General features: G+C 53.8%; 6 protein-coding genes across 6 annotated transcripts; 3 read left to right on the forward strand and 3 right to left on the reverse strand.

Annotated features, from left to right (window-relative positions):
• Window positions 1-3,341: 3,341 nt before the first annotated feature.
• SEPMUDRAFT_40409 (uncharacterized protein) lies at window positions 3,342-3,894 on the forward strand (the record flags this gene model as incomplete). Its single annotated transcript, XM_016908782.1, has 3 exons — window positions 3,342-3,405; window positions 3,491-3,569; window positions 3,660-3,894. 3 exons carry the CDS (start codon window positions 3,342-3,344, stop codon window positions 3,892-3,894), a joined length of 378 nt encoding a protein of 125 aa, XP_016762077.1.
• On the reverse strand, window positions 3,499-7,455 carry SEPMUDRAFT_147837 (FTHFS-domain-containing protein). Its single transcript, XM_016904546.1, has one exon. The coding sequence runs from the start codon at window positions 7,259-7,261 to the stop codon at window positions 4,424-4,426; it is 2,838 nt and encodes a 945-aa protein (XP_016762078.1). The 5' UTR covers window positions 7,262-7,455; the 3' UTR covers window positions 3,499-4,423.
• Window positions 7,456-7,821: 366 nt separating this feature from the next.
• On the forward strand, window positions 7,822-9,619 carry SEPMUDRAFT_61859 (WD40 repeat-like protein). The gene is made up of 2 exons (XM_016909579.1): window positions 7,822-7,900; window positions 7,962-9,619. The coding sequence occupies exons 1-2, from the start codon at window positions 7,870-7,872 to the stop codon at window positions 8,951-8,953; spliced, it is 1,023 nt and encodes a 340-aa protein (XP_016762079.1). The 5' UTR covers window positions 7,822-7,869; the 3' UTR covers window positions 8,954-9,619.
• On the forward strand, window positions 7,822-10,686 carry SEPMUDRAFT_131727 (uncharacterized protein; the record flags this gene model as incomplete). The annotated part of the gene is made up of 2 exons (XM_016902445.1): window positions 7,822-7,900; window positions 7,962-10,686. The coding sequence occupies exon 2, from the start codon at window positions 9,412-9,414 to the stop codon at window positions 10,684-10,686; it is 1,275 nt and encodes a 424-aa protein (XP_016762080.1). The 5' UTR covers window positions 7,822-7,900; window positions 7,962-9,411.
• Window positions 10,687-11,242: 556 nt separating this feature from the next.
• SEPMUDRAFT_81745 (phospholipase D) lies at window positions 11,243-16,988 on the reverse strand. The gene is made up of 2 exons (XM_016910284.1): window positions 11,549-16,988; window positions 11,243-11,482 (listed from the first exon to the last, which is right to left on the reverse strand). Exons 1-2 carry the CDS (start codon window positions 16,792-16,794, stop codon window positions 11,407-11,409), a joined length of 5,322 nt encoding a protein of 1,773 aa, XP_016762081.1. The 5' UTR covers window positions 16,795-16,988; the 3' UTR covers window positions 11,243-11,406.
• A 160-nt stretch (window positions 16,989-17,148) lies between these two features.
• On the reverse strand, window positions 17,149-21,134 carry SEPMUDRAFT_81749 (uncharacterized protein). Its single transcript, XM_016910285.1, has one exon. The coding sequence runs from the start codon at window positions 20,850-20,852 to the stop codon at window positions 17,415-17,417; it is 3,438 nt and encodes a 1,145-aa protein (XP_016762082.1). The 5' UTR covers window positions 20,853-21,134; the 3' UTR covers window positions 17,149-17,414.
• Between the last annotated feature and the right edge of the window lie 300 nt (window positions 21,135-21,434).

A 21,434-nucleotide genomic window follows, 5' to 3' on the forward strand; every position in this document is an offset into this window, starting at 1 on the left:
CTAGGCCTCCTCTTCCTAGGCCTCCTCTTCCTAGGCCTCCTCTTCCTAGGCCTCCTCTTCTCTCTAGGCTTCCTCTTCTTCTTATCTTTCTCTTCTAAATTTTAGGTAAGGTAGCCTATTAGGATAGATAGGTAGGTAGGTAGGAAGGTAGGAAGGTAGGAAGGTAGGTTTTATAGGGTAGTAGTAAGTAGACGTTGTAGTATAGAGAAGTGTATTTAGTATAAGAATACGTCGGGGGTGACGGATGGCGGTTGGCCGCTTTGGCCGACCGTCGTCCGTTCTATTACGGAGGCCCAAAGTGGCCAGCCGCTATACGTTACCCCCGGCTTTCTTTGGCTTTATCTTCGTACTACTACTTCTACCTTTCTACTACCCTATAAAACCTACCTTCCTACCTTCCTACCTACCTACCTACCTACCTACCTACCTATTCCTATAGGCTACCTTATCTAAAATTAAGAAGAGGAGGCCTAGGAAGAAGAGGAAGCCTAGAGAGAAGAGGAGGCCTAGGAAGAGGAGGCCTAGGAAGAAGAGGCCTAGGGAGAAGAGTAGGCCTAGGAAGAAGAGGAATAGGAAGAAGAGGATACCTAGGAAAAAGAGGCCTAAGAAGAAGAGACCTAGGAAGAAGAAGCGGCCTATAGAGAAGAGAAGGCCTAGAAAGAGAAGGCCTAGGAAGAAGAAAAGGCCTAGAAAGAAGAGGCCTAGGAAGAAGAGGAAGCCTAGAAAGAAGAGGAAGCCTAGAGATAAGAGAAGGCCTAGGAAGAGGAGGTCTAGGAAGAAGAGGCCTAAGAAGAAAAGGAGGCCTAAGAAGAAGAGGAGGTCTAAAGAGAAGAGAAGGCCTAGAAAGAGAAGGCCTAGGAAGAAGAGGAAGCCTAAAGATAAGAGGAAGCCTAGAGAGAAGAGAAAGCCTAGAAAGAGAAGGCCTAGAAAGAGGAGGCCTAGGAAAAGGAGGCCTAGGAAGAAGAAGAGGCCTAGGAAGAAGAGGAAGCCTAGAGAGAAGAGGAGGCCTAGAAAGAGGAGACCTAGGAAGAGGAGGCCTAGGAAAAGGAGGCCTAGGAAGAAGAAGAAGCCTAAGAAGAAGAGGAAGCCTAGGGAGAAGAGGAAGCCTAGGAAGAGGAGGCCTAGGAAGAGGAGGCCTAGGAATAAGAGGCCTAGGGAGAAGAGGCCTAAGGAGAAGAGGAAGCCTAAGGAGAAGAGGAGGCCTAGAGAGAAGAGGCCTAGGAAGAGGAGGCCTAGGAAGAAGAGGCCTAGGAAGAAGAGATAGAGAGAAGAGACGAAAAAGACAAGGGAAATAAGAGACGAGAGACGAGAGATAGAAGAGACTTAGGGTTAGGGTTAGAGTTATAAAAGATAAGATAAAAGGAATAACGAGACTTTCTAACGAGACTTTATAATAAGAGGAATAAGAAGAATAATAATAATAATAAGAGGAATAAGAAGATATTCTATAGGCCTATATAGTAGTAGTAGTACGGAATTAGCTAATTTTCTATATATATTATATTATATATATATATATATTTGTATTCTATCTCTCTCTATCTCTTCTTCCTAGGCCTCTTCTCTCTAGGCCTCCTCTTTTCTCTAAGCCTCTTCTTTCTAGGCCTCCTCTTCTTCCTAGGCCTCCTCTTTCTAGGCCTCCTCTTCCTAGGCCTTCTCTTATCTCTAGGCTTCCTCTTCTTTCTAGGCCTCTTCTTCCTAGGCCTCCTCTTCTTCCTAGGCCTCCTCTTTCTAGGCCTTCTCTTCTCCCTAGGCCTCTTCTTCCTAGGCCTCTTCTTCCTAGGCTTCCTCTTCTCTCTAGGCCTCTTCTTCCTAGGCCTCCTCTTCCTAGGCCTCCTCTTCCTAGGCCTCCTCCTTCTAGGCTTCCTCTTCTCCCTAGGTCTCCTCTTCTCCTTAGGCTTCCTTCTCTCTTTAGGCTTCCTCTTCTTCCTAGGCTTCCTCTTCTTCCTAGGCTTCCTCTTTTTCCTAGGCTTCCTTTTCTCTCTAGGCCTCTTCTTTCTAGGCTTCTTCTTCCTAGGCCTCCTCTTCTTAGGCCTCTTCTCCCTAGGCCTCCTCTTCTCCTTAGGCTTCCTTCTTTCCCTAGGCTTCCTCTTCTTCCTAGGGCTCCTTTTCCTAGGCCTCCTCTTTCTAGGCCTTCTCCTTCTAGGCTTCCTCTTCTCCCTAGGCCTCCTCTTCTCCTTAGGCTTCCTCCTCTCTCTAGGCTTCCTCTTCTTCCTAGGCTTCCTCTTCTTCCTAGGCTTCCTCTTCTTTCTAGGCTTCCTTTTCTCCCTAGGCCTCTTCTCTCTAGGCTTCTTCTTCCTAGGCCTCCTCTTCCTAGGCCTCTTCTCCCTAGGCCTCCTCTTCTCCTTAGGCTTCCTTCTCTCTCTAGGCTTCTTCTTCTTCCTAGGGCTCCTTTTCCTAGGCCTCCTCTTTCTAGGCCTTCTCCTTCTAGGCCTCCTCTTCTTTCTAGGCTTCCTCTTCTTTCTAGGCTTCCTCTTCTCTCTAGGCCTCTTCTCTCTAGGCCTCTTCTCTCTAGGCCTTCTCTTCTTCCTAGACCTCTTCTTCCTAGGCTTTCTCTTCTCTCTAGGCCTCCTCTTCTTTCTAGGCCTCTTTTTCCTAGGCCTTCTCTTATCTTTAGGCTTCCTCTTCTTCCTAGGCCTCCTCTTCTCCTTAGGCCTTCTCTTCCTAGGCCTCCTCTTCTCTCTAGGCCTCTTCCTTCTAGGCCTCCTCTTCTCTCTAGGCCTCTTCTTCTTAGGCTTCCTTTTCTTCCTAGGCCTTCTCTTCTTCCTAGGCCTCCTCTTCTTTCTAGGCCTCTTCTCCCTAGGCTTTCTCTTCTTTCTAGGCCTCTTCTTCCTAGGCCTCTTCTCTCTAGGCCTCCTCTTCTCTCTAGGCCTTCTCTTCTTTCTAAGCTTTCTCTTCTTCTTATCTTTCTTTTCTAAACTATAGGTAAGGTAGCGACGGATACGGCGATAACGGCGAGGTAGGTAGCGAGCGTATAGCGAGTATATGTAGTAGTATATAGTAGGTAGAAAGGTAGAAGTAGTAGGAAGTTAAAGCCAAAGAAAGCCGGGGGTGAAGTATAGCGGCTGGCCACTCTGGGCTTCCGTCTTCCATCCCCTCCATCGACGTCATGCAATCGTGTCAATAGGCACCACCTCCACTCGACGTCCACTGCACCGCTACATGTACCTACCTTACATATACATCCTATAGACAATCTGATGCAGCTCATATCCTCAACATCAATCTCCCTCCCCCTCCTCCTGATCCTCGCCTCTTGCTTCTTCACCACCTTCACTGCAGCAACTCAACGCCATCAGCAGGAACCTCTCTTGGATTCCCACCATCACCACCAAGACACCATGTCGAAATCTCTCAATGTCTTCAAGCAGCCTCTCACCCTCCATTCCACTTCTCCCATGACTGGTAAATACCACCACCACCACCACCACCTCTGGTATTATCGCGAACGTGCAAGCTACGGAAAATAATAACCATCTATCCGATCTAGGCTACCTCCGAAACGGCTACTGCGAAGTCCCCGGCTCCGACTACGGCAACCACGGCGTAGCAGCCGAAGTCACAGAAGAGTCTGTTCTTTCCCGATATCCATCCATCCATCCATCCCTTCACCCTCCACAAAAAAGCTGACCTTCCGCTCTGTTTTTCCATATTCACAGGTTCCTCGACTTCACAGCCTCACGCGGCAACGATTTACGCTCAATCAGCGGCATGAAAGGCGGCTGTAAATGGTGTTTGTGCGCATCTCGATGGCTCGAAGCCTTTGAAGCGCGAACCACGGCGAAAGCGGGCGATAAAGTTGTTCCCAAGGTGTGGTTGAATGCGACGAATCAAAAGGTGCTGGAGAAGATCAAGTTGGAGGATTTGAAGGGGTTTGCGGTGGATAAATCATAGGAAGCGTCGGAACGTTGAATGGATTGGTGGTAAGTGGACCAATGAAAATAAGAGAGGGGGAGGATAAGGGTGGACCAAGTGAGACACAGGACGAGACAGGACTGAAATGGGATATCAGGAAAATGGGAACCAGGAAAAACGTGAACTGGTGGGATATTGCAGAGTTGTCATGAGTATGGATGTACGATCTGGAAAAAGGAAGAATAAGAATAGGAAGAGGAAGAGGAAACGCAGTGCACTGCAGTGTATAATTCTCGCACCGTATGCGTCAATTCTAACAAACAACTACATGTATCTATACCTCCGCCAACGCCTCGCTATGAAATCACGTTGAGTGATGTACCAGATGTTCCACTGTGTCCCTGAGGGTATATGGCCGATGCGTAGACGCCGAGCACTTGCCCGCTGTGGTGAACCAGCGGGCATGGTATCAAGATAAAAAAAAGGACAAAAGCAACCCCTCCCCCGATGTACTCCCAAGTTTCCGTTACGTCAAACAGTCCCACGGCACCTGACAGGATCGGACAGCCTAGAAGAGACCATCAATCTCGCCCGTCTCGCCATCGAGATCCACATTGAGGTACCCAGGGGCTGTAGGCAGACCGGGAATCGTTTGGATATCTGCTGCAAGAGCATACAGGTAGCCAGCACCAGCTGCCATGCGAACATCTCGGATGGGGACCTCGAAGCCCGTTGGTGCACCCTTGAGCGCAGGGTCGTGGGAGATGGAGTACTGAGTCTTGGCAATGCAGATGGGCAGGTTGCCGTAACCTTGCTTGGTGTACGTGTCGACCTTCTTCTGAGCAATCTCCGAGAAGGACACCGACGCAGCACCGTACATCTTCTTAGCGATGGCTTCGATCCGCTCCTGGACGGAGCCCCCTTCGGTCTGGTAGAGGAGCTGGAACTCTTCTGGCTTGCTGTTCTCGGCGGCTTTGATGACTCCGTTTGCGAGGTCAACTGCACCCTTGCCACCCTCCGCCCAGTGGTTGGCCACAATGGCATCTTCAGCTCCGGCTTTGATAGCCTCCTCGCGGATGACTTGAGCTTCGGCCTCAGTGTCAGTCTCAAACTTGTTGATTGCGACAACCACCTTGACCCCGTATGACTTGGCATTCTCAATGTGCTTGGCCAAGTTGGTGCAGCCCTTTCGAAGGATGTCGACATTCTCCGTGCGGTAGACTTCGTCGAGCTGTGCACCGGCCTTGATCTCTGGACCGCCTCCGTGAACCTTGAGAGCACGAACAGTGGCGACAATGACGGCAACATCGGGTACAAGTCCGGATGCACGGCACTTGATGTTCATGAAACGCTCACCACCCATGGTGAAGTCGAATCCAGCCTCAGTGACCACGAAACCGACTTTTTCGTTATGTTCAGCAGCCTCGTCTGGCTCAGTACCAGCGAGCTTGAGCGCAATACGATCAGCAATGATCGAGCTGTTGCCGATGGAAATGTTCGCGAATGGACCGGCGTGCACGAACACGGGTGTGCCCTCCAATGTCTGCATAAGGTTGGGCTTCACGGCGTCCTTCATCAGAACGGCTAGGGCACCAGCAGCACCAATGTCATCAGCCGTGATTGGGTCACCTGCCTTGGAGGATGCAACGACCATGCGGCCTAGTCGCTCTCTCATGTCACTGAGATCTGTGGAAAGGGCAAGCACAGCCATGCACTCCGAGGCAACGGAAATGTCGAAGCCGGTCGCACGTGGTTCAGCCTTGCTTTCTGTGGGCGCTTGGCCCACTGTAATGCCCCGTAGGTGGCGATCATTGACATCGAGAACTCGGCGCCATGTAATGGTCTCCGTGTCGAAGTCCAGTCTGGCGAACCTTCTGACTTCCTCCTCAGTGAGGTCGTCTGGGTTGGTCTTATTGATGCCGAGCCTTTCCATTCGTCTAAGCATGCTAGGCAAGAACTCGCGCTTGCCCTTCTTCTTGGGCACAAGGCGGCTATACAGGGCCTTGTCGCCTTGCGTAGCCTCGTGGAACATCCTAGTATCGATGGCAGCAGCGAGTAAGTTATTCGCAGCAGTGATGGCGTGAATATCGCCAGTCAAGTGCAGGTTGAATTCATCCATGGGAATCACTTGGCTGTAGCCACCACCTGCAGCGCCACCCTTGATACCAAAGGTGGGGCCTTGCGAGGGCTGACGAACATTGGCAAATGCAATTCGTCCCAGCTGGCCAGCGAGGGCTTGTGTCAGGCCGATCGTGGTGGTACTCTTTCCCTCGCCAAGAGGCGTTGGGGTTATACCAGCGACCAAGATGTAGCGACCGTTCTTGCGGTGCTCCAGACGCTTCAAGACATCGAGAGAAACCTTGGCCTTGTAGTGGCCATATGGCTCAAGCTCGTGTGGTGCGACACCAATCTCGGAAGCAACCTTGCCAATGAGCTTGGGGTGCTGTGCTCTTGATACAGCAATGTCAGACGGCACTGGCTGCTGGAGCTTGAGTGGCAGAGGGGTGATGTGGCGGGACTTTTGTCTGTCAAAGTAGGTGTCTGCGGCACCGACCACGTTCGACAGCAGCATGGCAATGGTCATGGGCCCAACACCACCTGGCACTGGAGTGATCTGACTCGCCACCTCGACTGCACTGTCGTAGTCGACATCGCCGACCAGACGCTGTCCGGACTTCTTCGTGTCATCGGGGATGGAGTTTGTGCCCACGTCAATCACGACGGCACCAGGCTTCAGCCACTCGCCCTTGACGAAATGTGGCTTGCCAATGGCTGCAATGACAATGTCTCCTGTCTTGACCACCTCTTTGAGATCAGCAGTCTTGGAGTGGCAAACAGTCACAGTCGCGTCTGCATTCCTGAGCAAGTAGCTGACTGGTGCGCCCACAATGTCTGATCTGCCAATCACGACGGCGTTCTTGCCTCTCACATCGACCCCACTCTCTTGTAGCAGCACCATGACACCTTTGGGAGTACATGGCACGAACAATGGCTTGCCGCCCTTCTTGGCGAGCTCTCCGATGTTGAGCGCTCCGAAACCATCCACGTCCTTGGCGTCGGCGACCGAAGAGGTGACTTCGTACTCGTCGATGTGCTTGGGCAATGGCAGCTGGACGAGGATGCCGTGGACGGAGGCGTCATTATTGTACTGCTCAATCTTCTCGAGCAGTTCGTACTGCGAGATGCTCTCGTCATAGTTGTCAATGGTGCATGAAATGTTTGCTTCTTCGGCGGCCTTCAGCTTCATGCGGACATAGGTCGAGCTGTCCTCGCGGCCGCCCACCTGAATAATTTTGAGGCTGGGCTTGTAGCGAGGGTTCTTGGCCTGCTTGTCGGCAATGTCCTTGGAGATGCGCTCGCGAATGGTCTGAGCAATGACCTTGCCATCGATCTTGGTGGCCGTCATGTTTGCGGAGGTCGAGGAGAAGGAGCGGACGCCTGCAGGCTCATGCGGTGTGCTGCGGCCGAGTTGGGACCTGTTATGCAGCGGGAGGAGGAGGAGGGTGTGGTGTGGTGGTGTGGCACAATGGGAAGACCAGGCTCGGGAGGATGTGCGAGAAAAAAGATGTTGGAGGCCACCAAATTTCAGCGAAGAAAGCCTGACGCGGGGCTGGAGGCGACCACCGGCACCGATCGTCGTTCGGCCAGCTGGAATTCGCATTTCGGGGAGGGGGGGCCTGAGGTGGTGATCAATGGAACGTATGCAGAGGGCGAAAAGAGTGACTGCGGTCTCGGTCTACAGAAACAGTTCCCAATGCGCCTGAAAACAATGCCTGAAACAATGTCCTCGCACTCGACTCGCTGGAGGAGTGAAATATCGAACTTTTTTTCCCGCTGTCCCCGTATCGATATTCTGTATGGAACACCACCCCCACGCTGGCTGACTAAGGCAGGCACGATTCAGCAATCTTGGCAACAATTCGAGCAGACAAGCAAGCATCCGCCCGCCGCTGAGAAGAACGAGAGAGAAGACAGACACCACCCACACACACTCAGACACACACTCACGCCACCATGAGACCCATCTTGTTGTCTGGTCACGAGCGTAAGTATCGCCTCAAACTGCTCGCGCTATGGTCCTTACTGACTCAAGTGACACGATGCAGGCGCGCTCACTCAGGTGAAATACTCGAAAGAAGGCGATCTCATTTTCTCCGTTTCCAAAGACCACGTCGTGTGCGGCTGGTACAGCACGAATGGCGAGCGATTCGGCGTATACAAGGGCCATCAGGGTGCCCTCTGGACTGTCGACGTCGACCCGACCACCACTCTCCTCGCTTCGGGAGGCGCAGACAACACGATACGGCTGTGGGAAGTGCGGACGGGCAAACTGCTGAAGACGTGGGAATTCGGAACCGCCATCAAGCGCGTTGAGTTCAACGAGGACGGTACACAGCTGCTGGGCGTGACGGAGAAGCGCGCGGGACAACTAAGCTCGATCCTGGTCTACGACATCAACCAGGACCCAGCGGGCGAACAGGCCAATGAATACAGCATGCGCATCGTCGTGGACGACATTCCCAAGGTCACAGTCGCCGGCTTCTCCTACATGACCAAGTTCATCATCGCAGGACACGAAGACGGCAGCGTGACACAATACGACGCAAAGGACGGTTCTGAGCTGAACCATGTCTTCCCTCACGAGGAGAACTCGCCAGTCACAGATTTGCAGTGGAGCTCGGATCGCACCTACTTCATCACGTCGTCAAAAGACAAAACCGCCAAGCTCATCGATGCGAAGACTCTAGATGTGCTCAAGACATATGTCGCAGATACGCCCCTCAACAGCGCCGCCATGACACCCGAGCCCACCAACTATGTCATTCTGGGAGGTGGACAAGCAGCGATGGACGTCACGACCACATCCGCCCGACAAGGAAAGTTCGAAGCCCGTTTTTACCACAAGATCTTCGAAGAGGAGGTGGGCAGAGTGAGAGGTCATTTCGGTCCTCTGAACTATGTTGCCGTCGACCCTTCCGGCAAGTCATACTGCAGTGGTGGTGAGGACGGATACGTTCGAGTACACCACTTCGACCCACCTTTCTTCGACTTCAAGTTTGAAGTGGAGCGAGAGCTGGAGCGAGAAGGGAGGATGTAAAGGAAGCGCATGTTCATGAGCGACGAAAGCTAGATGAAGGCGAAGGATGGCATAGCAAGGCGTTGTGGCGTAAGGTACGTCCGGTCGATCGACCGACATGAGGTCTGTGAAGTGCATCAAAGCGCTCGGAAACTAGACTCTTTGACGCCGAAAAGGTAGCCTATTCGAATGACACCAGCTCGCGGCTGTTTTGCAGCACTCCTCGCTCGTACGTGTATCCTTGTGAGCACCGGCCTCACCACGATCCAGGAACCTGCACGGCTTTGCTTTTGTCGAAATTTAGTGGACTGGGGGGGGTGAACGGAGATACTGCCTACTACCTTAGGCTGGAATACGATTCCCTCTCGGATGAGAATGGATGCATCTGAATATCGAAAAGTCGGCAAGGGACAATATTCTTTGATACACTTCTACATTGTCACAGCAAAGACGCCAAGATATCTGTCTTCGAGAGGTGTATGCGGGGTTGCAGATTCCACACGTCTATCTCCCACTTCTGCTCACCACCTGCACACTTATACATATTTCCTCATATAGCTAGCCTAGCTGGACAGAAAGCAATGAAAGAAGAAGAAGGAGAAGAAGGAGAACCACGACTACATCATCCTCCCAAATGGGTTCTCGTCACCAACGTCACCCCCGGCAGCTTAGCAGAAGCCTTCACACAATCATTCCGCACCCGCGGTTTCAATGTCATTGCCACATCTCCCACGTTGCATAAATCTTTTGAACATGTCATACCCACTACAATCGGCGGGCACGAAGGATTTCTGATTCGCGTTCATCTGGATCCCACACGTCCCGGATCCCTCACTTCGGCTGTGGAATTAGTGGCCGAATTGACGAATCATCATCTCTCTTTTCTCATCAACACCACCTCTCCTTCTCCTTCGCCTTTGCCTTCTGCTGCTGAAAATGAAAACGGAAATGAACATAAAACCGAAAGTGGACGTAATAGATACAATAGAAAAAACATCACCAGCCCACTCCTCGACCTCTCCATTCCCCACGCCAAACATTTTTACGACACACACATCTGGAGTCCCCTCGCCATCACCCAAGCCTTCTTCCCACTTCTCCACTCCACAGGAGGCGTCGTGGTGAATTTTAGCAGTATTGCTGGACTTGCAGGTTACAGTCGACCGTTTCAAGGGGTTTCATCGAGCTCTCATGCGGCAATGGCCAAGTGGAATGATATTATGAGAATGGAATTCGAGCCTTTGGGGGTGAGAGTTGTTGGGGTGGTTGTGAGAGGGGGAACGAGGAGGAAAAAGAGGGAGAGGGAGAAGGAGGAGGGAGAAGAGGGCGAACTTGCGGAGGAAGAAGAAGTAGAGATGACGAGAGAGCCTGGAAATGGAATCCAAAACGGCGTCTTACATCTCCCCGAAAAAAGTCTCTATCTCCCTCTCAGGGAGCACATCGAGAGATCTTTGAATAACGATGAAGAAGAAGAAGACGATGATGATAAAAATATAAATAACAACAACCACCACCACAAAGAACTCGCAGAACAGACCATCGAAGCACTTCTACAACCTGCTGACAAACCCCCTACGATTCTGCACATGGGATATATAGTAACTTTCATCTGGTTGATACACTGGCTATTCCCGATGTGGCTTCTCGATATGATACATCGGAGTGGAAGTGGACTGGAGAAGTTAAGGACGAGGACGATGAAGGGGTTGAAGAATATGGATGAAGATGATGATGATGATAAGAAAGAGAATTAGAAAAAATCTTTCGATAGGGAAGTTGAGTTAAATACATCAGTGATTCACCTAAAGCGAAAGATCAAGGCTCGTTTCTTTTTCTTTTTCTTTCTTATTCTCATCCCCAATTTCCTTACAATTGATCGATACCTATATAACGATGCCTAAAACTTTACTTGGGTTGAATTGAATTTCTCTCGTCTACCTCTATTCCTTTTATACAGTGTATCTATAGAAAATAAAGGTAAGCACTCGACTAACCCTAACCCTCTCTTCTCTCTTCTCCCCTACCCTCCCTAGGCACTCTTCCTACTCTCCCTCTTCCTCCTACCTTGTAAATAAACCGACTGTCCTCCCTTCCTCCCTCCTTCCCTTCTTAGCCGGATTTTAATTCCTACCTTACATAGTAACTTTTTTTTCTATCTAGTTGATATAGATAGATACAGTAGTACGGAAATTGAAAAAAAAAAAGAAAATCAGATTATGAAAACCTACGCAGGCGTCGAATTTTTAATTTTTGATTACGAAGATCAAGTATTAGTATCAGCCTGCCTTGTAAGAAGAACTTATACGTGGTGGTAAGTTAGGTAGGCAAGTATACATAGGTACAAGTTCTCTTTTCAAAACAGGTAGGTACCTGTGTCCAAGATCAAGGTAAAAAAAAAAACGAGCCGTGACTGTTACAGGCCGGTACATCAATATTATGACACACGCTATGTAGGGTATTTTGTAGGTATTTGGTCAGTCGTAAATTTCCAAAGGCGCCAACTGGTCAATGTTGTACAGCCAATTCCCACCACGTTCCTCCTTCTCCAGCCTATAATTGGTGGGTTAGAAAAAATGAGCGCGCAACGTCATGCAAAATGGGATGTGTGGTACTTACCAGTCATACGGCCACAGAACGAGATGGCCCTGGATGAGATTCAGCATCTCTTCGGCCTCTTCACTGGACATGACATCTTCGGCTGGCGTTCTCCCACTGCTTTTCGTCGCTCCACGCTTGCGCCCAGTCCGTGGAGCCTCGAGAGTCTCTCTGGGAGGCGTGCCGTTCGTCTTTTCGTCGAGCGGCGGCGAGGGTGTACCAGCTGGAGAATCTCTGTGGGGAACCTTCTCGTTGCCTTCATCGACATGTGCTGCGTTTTTGCTTCCAGGACGCAGCTTGTCCACCAACGATTCCATTGCGTTGTGAGGAGTGGGGATCGAAGGCATGCCGTGGAGCGCGGCATCACCAGCACCTGGAGGGCCAGACTTCTCCGGTGCGCCTTCTTTGCGAAGGGGCCTGCTCGAACCCAGCCCCTGAGACTGCATGAATGCTTCGTTGTAGGCATTGAACTTCTCGTAAGCTTTCCAGTCCAATACTTCGGAGTCCGGCATACATCGGAATACCTGTCGATATATTTTGGTATTATTGTCTGCGAGCTTGTGCCACACATCGTGGTAGAAATCCAGTGCCAGCGGATCTGCCATGCAATCCTCAGTGACCTTGGGCTGGCGGATGGCTCCGGCGAGAGGATTCGTACCCTTTTTGCTCCCCGAGGTCTCGGAAGTGTTTCGCGTCAGGGGTGGGCCGCCAATGTCAGTGTCGTCAAGTGCCGGTAGCTCGGGTAGCTGAGATCTAGGCAGTAACCCGAGCGGCACTGTGTCGGCGCGTTGTGTTGGCCACGGCGGACGAGCCGGCAACTTCTCTCTTCGTTCGCGACTGAACCTCTTCTGTTGCCTTCGCTCCTCGGCGTCGTCGTGTCTGATACGATCACACTCGGGGGCGTCCCTCTTGACCATGACCTCGCGGCCATAGTCATCAATGAAAGTGTCTCGATAGCCATAATTGCCCGACTCCACCAGTGTTTTCATGTTGTCAAAGCCCAGGCCCTCCACGTCCAGGTCGCGTTCGGGACCCTTCCTGCCGGTGGGATCCTTGACCATGTCGCTCGAAGCGTCAGAAGGAGAGTGACTATCGGAAGCAGTGGCCACAGTGAGAAATTGAGACTCGGCCTCGCTGTACATCTGTGAAGCACGGGGTGTCTGGGGTGGTGATCCGAGACCTCCAAACTCGCGTGATGGCGTGCCATACTCCTCTCGATAGATGCGCTCCATTTCTGCATCTTGATGTTCACGCTCCACAGCAGCTTGCTCACGCCGGTAGATCTTATCCACATCGATTCCAAGATGCTCTCGCATGAGTCGCATTCGCAGAGTGTGCGCGAACTCGCCGACCTCGTAAGGTTGCCCTGCCATGGTGCTCTGTAACATGCATGTATCAGTGACAATCGATGCCACTTCCGAATCTCTGTTACCCAGCATCGAACGTTCGTTGATGTTCGCGGAGCCAATAATGACATGTCGATCATCCACAATCATACATTTGGCATGTATATACAGCTGCTCGGTGGTCAAACACTTGCGAGGACCAATCTTACCCCATTGTCGCAATGAGTAAAAGCGTATGTAATCCTCGGGGTCAATGCCTACAGCGCGCAAGCGCGCAAAGATGGATGTTTCGCCGCGACAGATGCTGCGGAATTGACACTGCATGATCAGTCTCACGCTCGTGCCATCTTGCGCGTCGACACTGTTCTGGAATCCCGGCATGAGTGGGATGACGAGACAGGCTTGCCACTTCTCGCCCTTCTCGTGCGCGCGGATCGCGCGCTCCACCAACGCGTCGCCAATCTTGTTGTGTATGGTTGCGGCCTCCACCCGGGTGCTCGTAATGAAGAATTGATTCTCGATGTAGACAAAGTGGTCGGAGCTCTGAATGAGCGAACAGTAGGCATTCATGATGCTGTGCTCCGTCTTGCCAGGAGTGCCAATCGACCACGAACTGCATGATCGTAGTATCTGCACCTGGCACGTGCCACTCATGCCCAGGCTGTCGAGCTCTTCTTGATCATACTCGGGCGGTGGCATCAAAACAGGAGTCGGTCTTGTTGGAACACGTGAGCGCAGCACAAAGTTCCACCGTTGCACGAAGTGGCGAGCCACGTCGCGTGCGGGCTGTCCGACAATTTGCATGGCGATATCATGCCACGGCATGCGCGGCACCTTGGTTCGATCGTACATCTCCTCGTATGGTTTATCGAGATTGTAGAAGTCCTGCACTCTGGGATTGGAGTAGTCTTTGCCCGGCCACACTTGGCAATGCTCATAATCTTTCGGCAGGTCGTGGTCCGGTTCGAAGCCCGTGAGCTTGTCGTCGGTCAAAGAGTGACATGGATCGTCCCATCGCCCGAAACACAAGTCGACGCCGCCCACGAACGCCAACATATTGTCCACAACCACCAATTTCTCGTGATGAGCCCAGAAGAACTGATTTTGTCGGAACTGATTCGGAGAGCGTTGCACAATGATGTTCGGATGAAGGTCAAGCAGAGCCCATTTGGTGTACTCCGAGTCGATGGGGATCGCAGATTCGATGTTGCGATAGACGACGACAAAGATCTTGACACCTTCCTGCGCCTTGCGTTGAAGGAGCCGATCGAGGCGCCATTTCTGGCTGACTGCAGCAGGCCGTCGAAGGTACAACTCCGGGCTGAGCCACCAGTCGTGAATATACACAAAGTCTTTCGCATTGTCGATGGCGCGAGAGACTTGCCACATGTGGTCTCTGCCATCCACCAGCCAGCGACACCAGACATTATTGCGTAGGGGCGCGAAGCTAGCGAAGCGCTGCTTCTTGGACCACGGAGTATTGTCTGTCATGTACGTGATCGACTCTCGGAATTGGAGATATTGCTTCTCGTTCCTGGCGTGAAGCTTGAGCTTGCGCTCGGCATTGTAGAGCGTGAGGAGGTGTGCCTTCTTCGTCGGAGTGGCATTCTCTCCTGCAACTTTGACCATCTGATGAGCAGTCTGCTGTTCAGAGATCCGCTGTTGTGGCGGCGCATCTACTGCAAAGTCAGAATCCACCAAAAACACGTCGTAGGGCACGAGTGACTCGGGTCCATCGACACAGACGACATAGCTGTGGCGCACTAAAAACCATCGACGCTTGTGCCGTTCCTTGAAATGTCGAGGACCCAGTGTCTGTATTGTTTTCCGATTCAACTCTCGGTGACGCCTTGAGGCGATCTGTAGCAGTCCTTGCTTGCCTTGGTAACCACCCTCGGCTGCAAGTCGAATGGCCATGGCCGATATCTCGAGAAACTTGCACAGGCGTGAGCTATCTGCTCGAAAGATGAGCCATCTAATCATATGCTGGAGATAGACCTCCAACTTCTGTCTCGATCTCTCCGCATACACCTGTCTCTGCCGGGCATTCAGAGTCTCTGGATCCGCCGAAGTGTTACCAATCTCGCTGGTGCTAGTTCTTCTAGGCGGAGCGAATGATGACTGTCTTCGTTTGTGGCCTTTCGGCCGGGATTCTGGACCGGGCGTACCGGGCGGTTGCTCCGGGATACCATCCAGGTTGGAGGAGAGCGGTGCGCGTGGCGTATCTGCGCCGGTGCCTTCAGGCTCGTCGTCCTCGTCCTGGATTTTCTCGAACAGTCCACGCATGCCTCGAGCGTACGGAATGACACTCTTTGGGAATTTGGGCATCTTTGCGAGTTTGTGATCGGGGCGACTGAAGTGTTTGAGCTGGTCAGCGGCGGTCTGACTCTTGTACTTGAAGTGGAGGTTGACAAAGTCGTTGACAGAGCGATGTATAGTCCAATTCATGCGCGATGAACCACTGCCATACTCCAGGTCGACCTTGTAGATGTAGTCTCGGTCGCCCTTTTTGTCTGTACGGCTTTGCACTTCAGGTATGCTGATTTTGAGCTGCTCCAGCAGAACAGGAACTTTGCGATGTTTATGCTCGTCACGCTGGAACATGCTGGCAAAGATGAGGACAGCAGGGGCTCCTGCAATGAGCTCGGCCATCAATTGAGCGGACTTCTGGTAGTCGACCTTTGCACGCTCATCCTTCTTGCGTTGACCCAGCATGCGAAGCCCAGCTTTAACCTGTCGCCATTTCTGCGCACTGGTGCTATTATGCCGATCTGCGCGCTGGCGCAGTGGTGAGCCGGTCGCGTCGAGAACCAGTCCTCCGCTCAAGCCTGCTGTCAAACGACGCAGGTTCCCAGGTCTCTTCTGCTCCGATGCCTCGCCATCTCGTTCACTTTTGCGAGCAGCGTAGCTGAGTCCCCGGGCTCCATCAACACCACGCCGCCATGCTCGTCGAACACGGTCTTTGCCTTCATCTTCTGACACCCCAGCTCTTGCCGCGTCATCGTCCTCTTCGGCTGCGTCCTCGACATCCGTCAGCGTACCTCTCCTGGAGGCTTCCGTGGTAGAATTGTCTCGAATATGTTCTCGCATGAATGACGCGAACCGTGAGGTTCTCGGCGTGGTCGGTGCCGAGTCAGCGCCGGCAACAATGGGACTTTTACGCTTCATCTTCTGCTTCGGCCGTCTGTCCGGAGGGCGTTCTGTGTCATCTGTATCCTCCTCGACATCTGCATCCATATCGATGGTCTCTGCTTCTTCTACGGGTACCGGATACATGGTTTCGCTGCGTTCCGACTGTGGAGATAGAGCATATGGCGGAGTAATGCCGATGGCACTGCTGTTCGTGGGAGTACGCTGATGGAGTGACGACGACGATGCAGCGTGGGCGAGAGATTTGAGCCTGAGGTACAGCGAGTTCTGGCGGCCCTTGCCCAACTGATCGTTGCCCTCGCCATCCATATCCCAGGCCGAGCTCTTACCGACAGGAGTCGCGCTTTCATCGAGGACGCCTCGCGCAAAAGACACACTACGTCGTTCGGGCGGCGTCGTCGAGCCGGGCACTCCCACCCTCCTCTTCCCGGCGGCATTGCTGGTGCTTTCGGTATGGCCATGCCCGTGGCCATTGGCGAGGGCGCTGGGCAACAGTTCTCTCGTGGTCGGTGCTGGACCCGACTCGCCAGGCTGGGAGGCGAAGGGAAAGCCAGGCGAGGTGGTGACGGTAGTGGTGGTGGAGGACTCCAGGGAGGGATCAGGGCGTAAGATGGCGTTTACGCGTAATGGTCCTGTCGGTGCCTTGGGCAACGTCTTGCCATTGACAACGGCGTCCTCATGGGGCGCCGTTGTGGTGCTCTCCATGGAACGGTATGGAATATTGTCGTCCTCTCTGTCTCTGCCATCCTTTTGCATTACCAACTCGGCCATGGCTGCTGCTGCGATTGTTATTGCTGCTCTTTCCCCTATCCCAGTTTCAGCGTCTTGCGCGATTCCGTCCCGTCCTCTCACAACACCAGCGACCGCTTTTCCGTCGCCAATGCTCAACCGCAGACATCCTGCGCAGCCAGTCTCATCATTTGGGTGTTAGATGCATGCGCCGCTGCAGACAAAAAGAATTCCAGGTCAGGTCGTGGGAGGTGGCTAGGTACATGTACATACTGGGTCGTGGATGGATCTTGAACCACATGAATCTACATCAGCGCCAGCGGAACCTAAAAAGTGCATGTGGGAAGACGCGGCTGAACCTTGAGTTCAAGTGTGGAGCATCTCCCTGGGAGGTACCTATATTCAATAATTGTAATTTATATATATATGTCAACCCCCTGTCAACCCGAGCCGCCGAGGGTCTACGAAGCTTGAATCGCGTCTTGAAAGTCACACCGAGTGGCCGCTACAGTCTGGCAATATACAACAGCTCGAAGCTTGAGAGACAATTGTCCGGATTCACCACCTTCGCTGAACTGTCCCTTGCACGGTACGTACAAAAAATACACAGCGTGAAACCAAAAGGGTATCTATGCTCGCAAGTAAAACTCAGGTCCTCTTTCTCATTTCTTCAACTGCTCGCGGGCTCCCGTCACGGCCCTACTCTGCCTCACCTTCAGCTCATCGCTCTTGACGCGACTATGAGCTTGCACTCGTTTCTCTGCATCTGCCGCAGCAAGCTTGGCCTCTCTCCTGGTGCCCGCCACGCAGTCACACAGGCATCCCGCAGTAGGACAGGCGTCTCCCTTCACGTGGACAAACCACTCATCTAGGCATGCGGCGTGGCCGCTGTGTCCGCATAGAAGGCAGCAGGAGTAGAGCAGAGAGCCCTGGTGTTGGTAGGGGCTACACTTCATCCAGCAGATCGGGCACGCCTCCTCTTTCGTCTTGCACTTGGGGCATCGGAGCGAACTCGAGCTCCCCGCAATCGGTCGGCTACACTGTCCACACATCAGATGGACCTTGTTCTCACCCATCAAGTCTTCATAGACAGCAGGATATGCGGGATAGCATAACTTGCGAAGGATAGCGGCTTCGTTGAATAGTTGATAGCGAAGCAATTGCTCGTGGTACGTCGACATGATGCTCTCGACTTGTAGTGGTTGCAACCCAGCCTTCATGGGTCGTTCAAAGCACTGCTTGACCAGCGACGGCACGTCGTAAGGACTCCAGCCCAGGCTGTTAATGAAGTAGTCCACATAACTGGACACCGTCTGATGGATGTCTGAAGCGGGCAGGGGATGTGTGCATGGCAATAGTGGTCCCACCAGCAGGAGTAGCACCGCTGCCATCTGTGGATACGTCTGCTCATTACTATAGAACCCAATGAGCTCCTGTAGCATCTCCAAAAGTGTCCAGATGGCGTTCTCTTCCAGATCCACTTCGCTTTCATCAGTGAGCACAGCGTTGGGTGACCCCGGCGTGGAGTCGAGAATGGTCTCGACTGCCAATCGCGAGATCTTGTGCTGCGGAGCCTGGTGCATCTGGAGGTGCAATTCCGCTTTTTTCGACTCCGTGTGAGGTAAGAAGGTCATCTTGCCGGATGCCATCGCGGTGTCCAGATCGACTTTGTTGTCCAGCGCCTTGGAGCGGCGCTCGCGGACTTCTTGCGAGAAGGCGAAGTCAGTGGAGCCTGCGCCGCCATCGTCTCCCGTGACCTCATCCTCATCTGTTTCCAGAGACTCTGTCGTTTGCGTGCGAGATGGCCTGGGCCGGGTGGGGTGAGCAGAAGGCATGTCCAACCCTTTGTGCTTGCTGCTCTCGAATGACGCGGGGAACGATGCTTCCCTGGACCCAGCTGAGTCTTCCAGAAATTGGAAGCTCTCACCACTGCCGTGGTCTTCCAACTTCGAGAGTGGAATTCTGACGCCGCGGTTATCGACTGGGTCAAGGTTGAGCACCGTCTTTGCTTGCGAGCTCCACCGCTTCACCATCTCGCTACGCTCCGCAGTCTCCTCGAATGTCTGCCGCTTCTGCATCGCTTGCATCTCTGCAAGACTGTCCATGGTCAATCTGCGAGCTGAGGAGCTGAGTGGACGCGGAGCTGACGAAGGCGGCGGGCGGAGCTCTGAGGTGAGGGACGGCGGAAGAGCGATACCCTCACTGGCGTCGAGATCGGGCAGTGAGCCGCGGTCACCTGTCTGCGGACGAGCAAGTGGTGTGGGCACGTTGGAGGTGCTCTCTGGCACGGCGAGCTGTTGCGCAATGGTGGATACGGGCCGGCTGCTTCCTGGTGATTGCGCAGGCGGCTTCATGTATTGTGATGCACAGCGTGACGCCAGGCTTTCGATCGGTGTCTGCTGTTGACTAATCACGTGCACAGACGGTGTGGTAGTGAGCGCTCGGTACTGCTTCGCGGCCATTCGTTCGGCGAGATGATCCATCACACAGTGACTGACGACCTTCCATGTCTGTGCCGTTTGGAGAAGCCCCATCGATGCGGCATGGTCTTCATTGTCTTGAAATGCTTTGGAGACAAACGCCAGAAAGTTCTCGTCGGTCGGTGCCGCTTGAAAGTGGGTGGCCCATCGTTCCGCCATGTAGGCCACGAACTTGCGGTTGTTGTGCCCGGGAAGCTGTCCTCGGCATGCAATCTGTTGCGGGACAAAAGTCTTTCGGTTGAGCAAGATGTCGTCGAGCTTGATGGTCGCGGACACGTTCGGACTGCGCGACGACTGTGGAAGGGCGGAGACTCGGCTGTTGCTGTGGGCGCGTGCTTGTCCTTTGGCAGGCAATGTGCGGAGGAAGGAATTGTCGACGCCGTCGTCTGCCCAGCTTCTGCTCAAGAGATGGGATGGTGGGCTGGTGCTGGTGCTGGACTTGGTCTCCAGAAGAGGGGCCGGCTTCGGCACACGCCGCTGCTTTCGTGATTGTGCGGCGAAGGTGAGCTCGCCCAGGGGAGAGACGGCAATAGCCTGCACCGGACACCTGTCGATGAGCTTAGGAGCATGCTGGATGTCAGTTTGCAGGAGGGTACCTTCGCGGCCGACGGTCCACAGCAGATCTTGGGAGTGCCAAAGCATGTCGGTCGGCGCGGATGGGTACGGATGGAGCTCTCGGAAGGGAAGCAGAGGACGGCGGAACTCCCACACGTGCATGACGGGATGGTCGCGGTCGTAGCAGGCCACCACCTGCGTGCACAAGCCGGCGCCGTTATCCTCGGGCATCATGGACCGACACGACGGCCGCCAGCGCGCGTGCATCACGGGATGTGGCGTCTTGATCTCCCACGCCGCCCGCTTCGGGCGACTGCCGGAGACGTCGAAGACGCGGATGGTCTTGTCGCTGCCGGCGGTGACGATATGCTTGCCGTCGGGGTGCCAGTCGACAGTATTGCACGCCAGCGAGTGTGCGGGGACTCTGACCTTGGCGGCTTTCAGGTTGCGCATGTCCCAGCGCTGGAGCTCGCCGGCATCAGTTGCAAACGCAAAATCGAGGCCTTCGGTGGGACTCCACTTCACATCGCGCACTCCATCGCTCTGGCCTTGGAACTTGCGCTTGCTCGGAATGTCGCCCACTTGTCGCTGGTTGCGGACATCGCGAATGTCCCACAGCCGGACCGTGCCATCCTGACTTCCGGAGAGCAGCAGACTGCCCTGGTGCGGGCTGAAGGTGACGTTGTGTACCTGTCGTTGATGCTCGATGAGCTGTGCCGCCTGTAATCCGGCATGGCCCAGATCGTAGACGATAATCTTGCCGCTGGACGTGGCGGCGGCGACGTAGTGGCCGGTGTTCCCCTTGGCCCAGGCTACATCTGCGATATCGATGGAGTAGATCTGGCGCGGCTGTCCCGATGCCTGGTTGGGCGTGCTCCGGATCTTGGAGCGCAGGTTCAAGTCCTCGGCACAGCGGCCATCTTCAATGCGGACCGTCTTGAAGATCTCCTTGCCGGCGATGAGGGCGTGCGTGCCGCTCTCGTTGATACTGAGCGTCTTGATCTCCAGGCCGGTGCGGTGGCTGGCGGTGGCATTCTGCGCAGCACTGAGCGAGGCCGATCGCATCTGGCTGCCGCCGTATTCAAAGCGGTCTTCTTCCGGGGCGGCGTGGGCGTGGGAGTGGGCGTGGCTGTGCGGGCTGGGAGGTCTCGAGGCAGAGCCAGAGCCAGAGCCAGAGCCAGAGCCATAGCCGAGGAATCGTGATGCCGCGTCTCTTGCCCGCTGGAGAGGTCTTGGATGGGGCGCTGGCAAGGGTGGAGCTCTCGGCGGAATAATCAGCGCCGCCGCCGCCGCCGCCGTAGCCGCAGCACCACTTCCACTTCCACTCCAACTTCCACTTCCGCTCCCACTTCCGCTTCCACTTGCGCTTCCTTTGCCAGAAGAACTGTTCGCCATCGCGGCGATGTGCCCCGCTGCCAGATCCACAGCGGAGATCTGGCTGTTGCAGCGGGAGATGTCACGGGGAGCATGCTGCGACGGAAGAGAGACAGGCAGCGGGGAGAGTGAGCGCGGTCGGTGGTGTGGCGCGTCTGCGAACAGGTACAATGTCGTGTCGGGAACGAGGCTTGGCGTCTGGGCGCGTTCACTTCGCGCCCTCTTTTTCTTCCCTCACTCATGACCACCAAGACATCTCGCACGCTGCATGCG

Source organism: Sphaerulina musiva, assembly GCF_000320565.1.
Source record: "Sphaerulina musiva SO2202 unplaced genomic scaffold SEPMUscaffold_3, whole genome shotgun sequence".
Classification (NCBI taxonomy): Eukaryota; Fungi; Ascomycota; class Dothideomycetes; order Mycosphaerellales; family Mycosphaerellaceae; genus Sphaerulina; species Sphaerulina musiva.

Bases quoted from the DNA above. Each gene is read 5' to 3' on its own strand.
- SEPMUDRAFT_81749 (XM_016910285.1), bottom strand. From the start codon at position 20,852: ATGCGATCGGCCTCGCTCAGTGCTGCGCAGAATGCCACCGCCAGCCAC.
- SEPMUDRAFT_81745 (XM_016910284.1), bottom strand. From the start codon at position 16,794: ATGGCCGAGTTGGTAATGCAAAAGGATGGCAGAGACAGAGAGGACGAC. The intron at 11,483-11,548 runs GTAAGTACCACA...CACCAATTATAG, and splicing joins GTTCTGTGGCCGTATGACTG to GCTGGAGAAGGAGGAACGTG.
- SEPMUDRAFT_61859 (XM_016909579.1), top strand. From the start codon at position 7,870: ATGAGACCCATCTTGTTGTCTGGTCACGAGC. The intron at 7,901-7,961 runs GTAAGTATCGCC...GACACGATGCAG, and splicing joins CTTGTTGTCTGGTCACGAGC to GCGCGCTCACTCAGGTGAAA.
- SEPMUDRAFT_147837 (XM_016904546.1), bottom strand. From the start codon at position 7,261: ATGACGGCCACCAAGATCGATGGCAAGGTCATTGCTCAGACCATTCGC.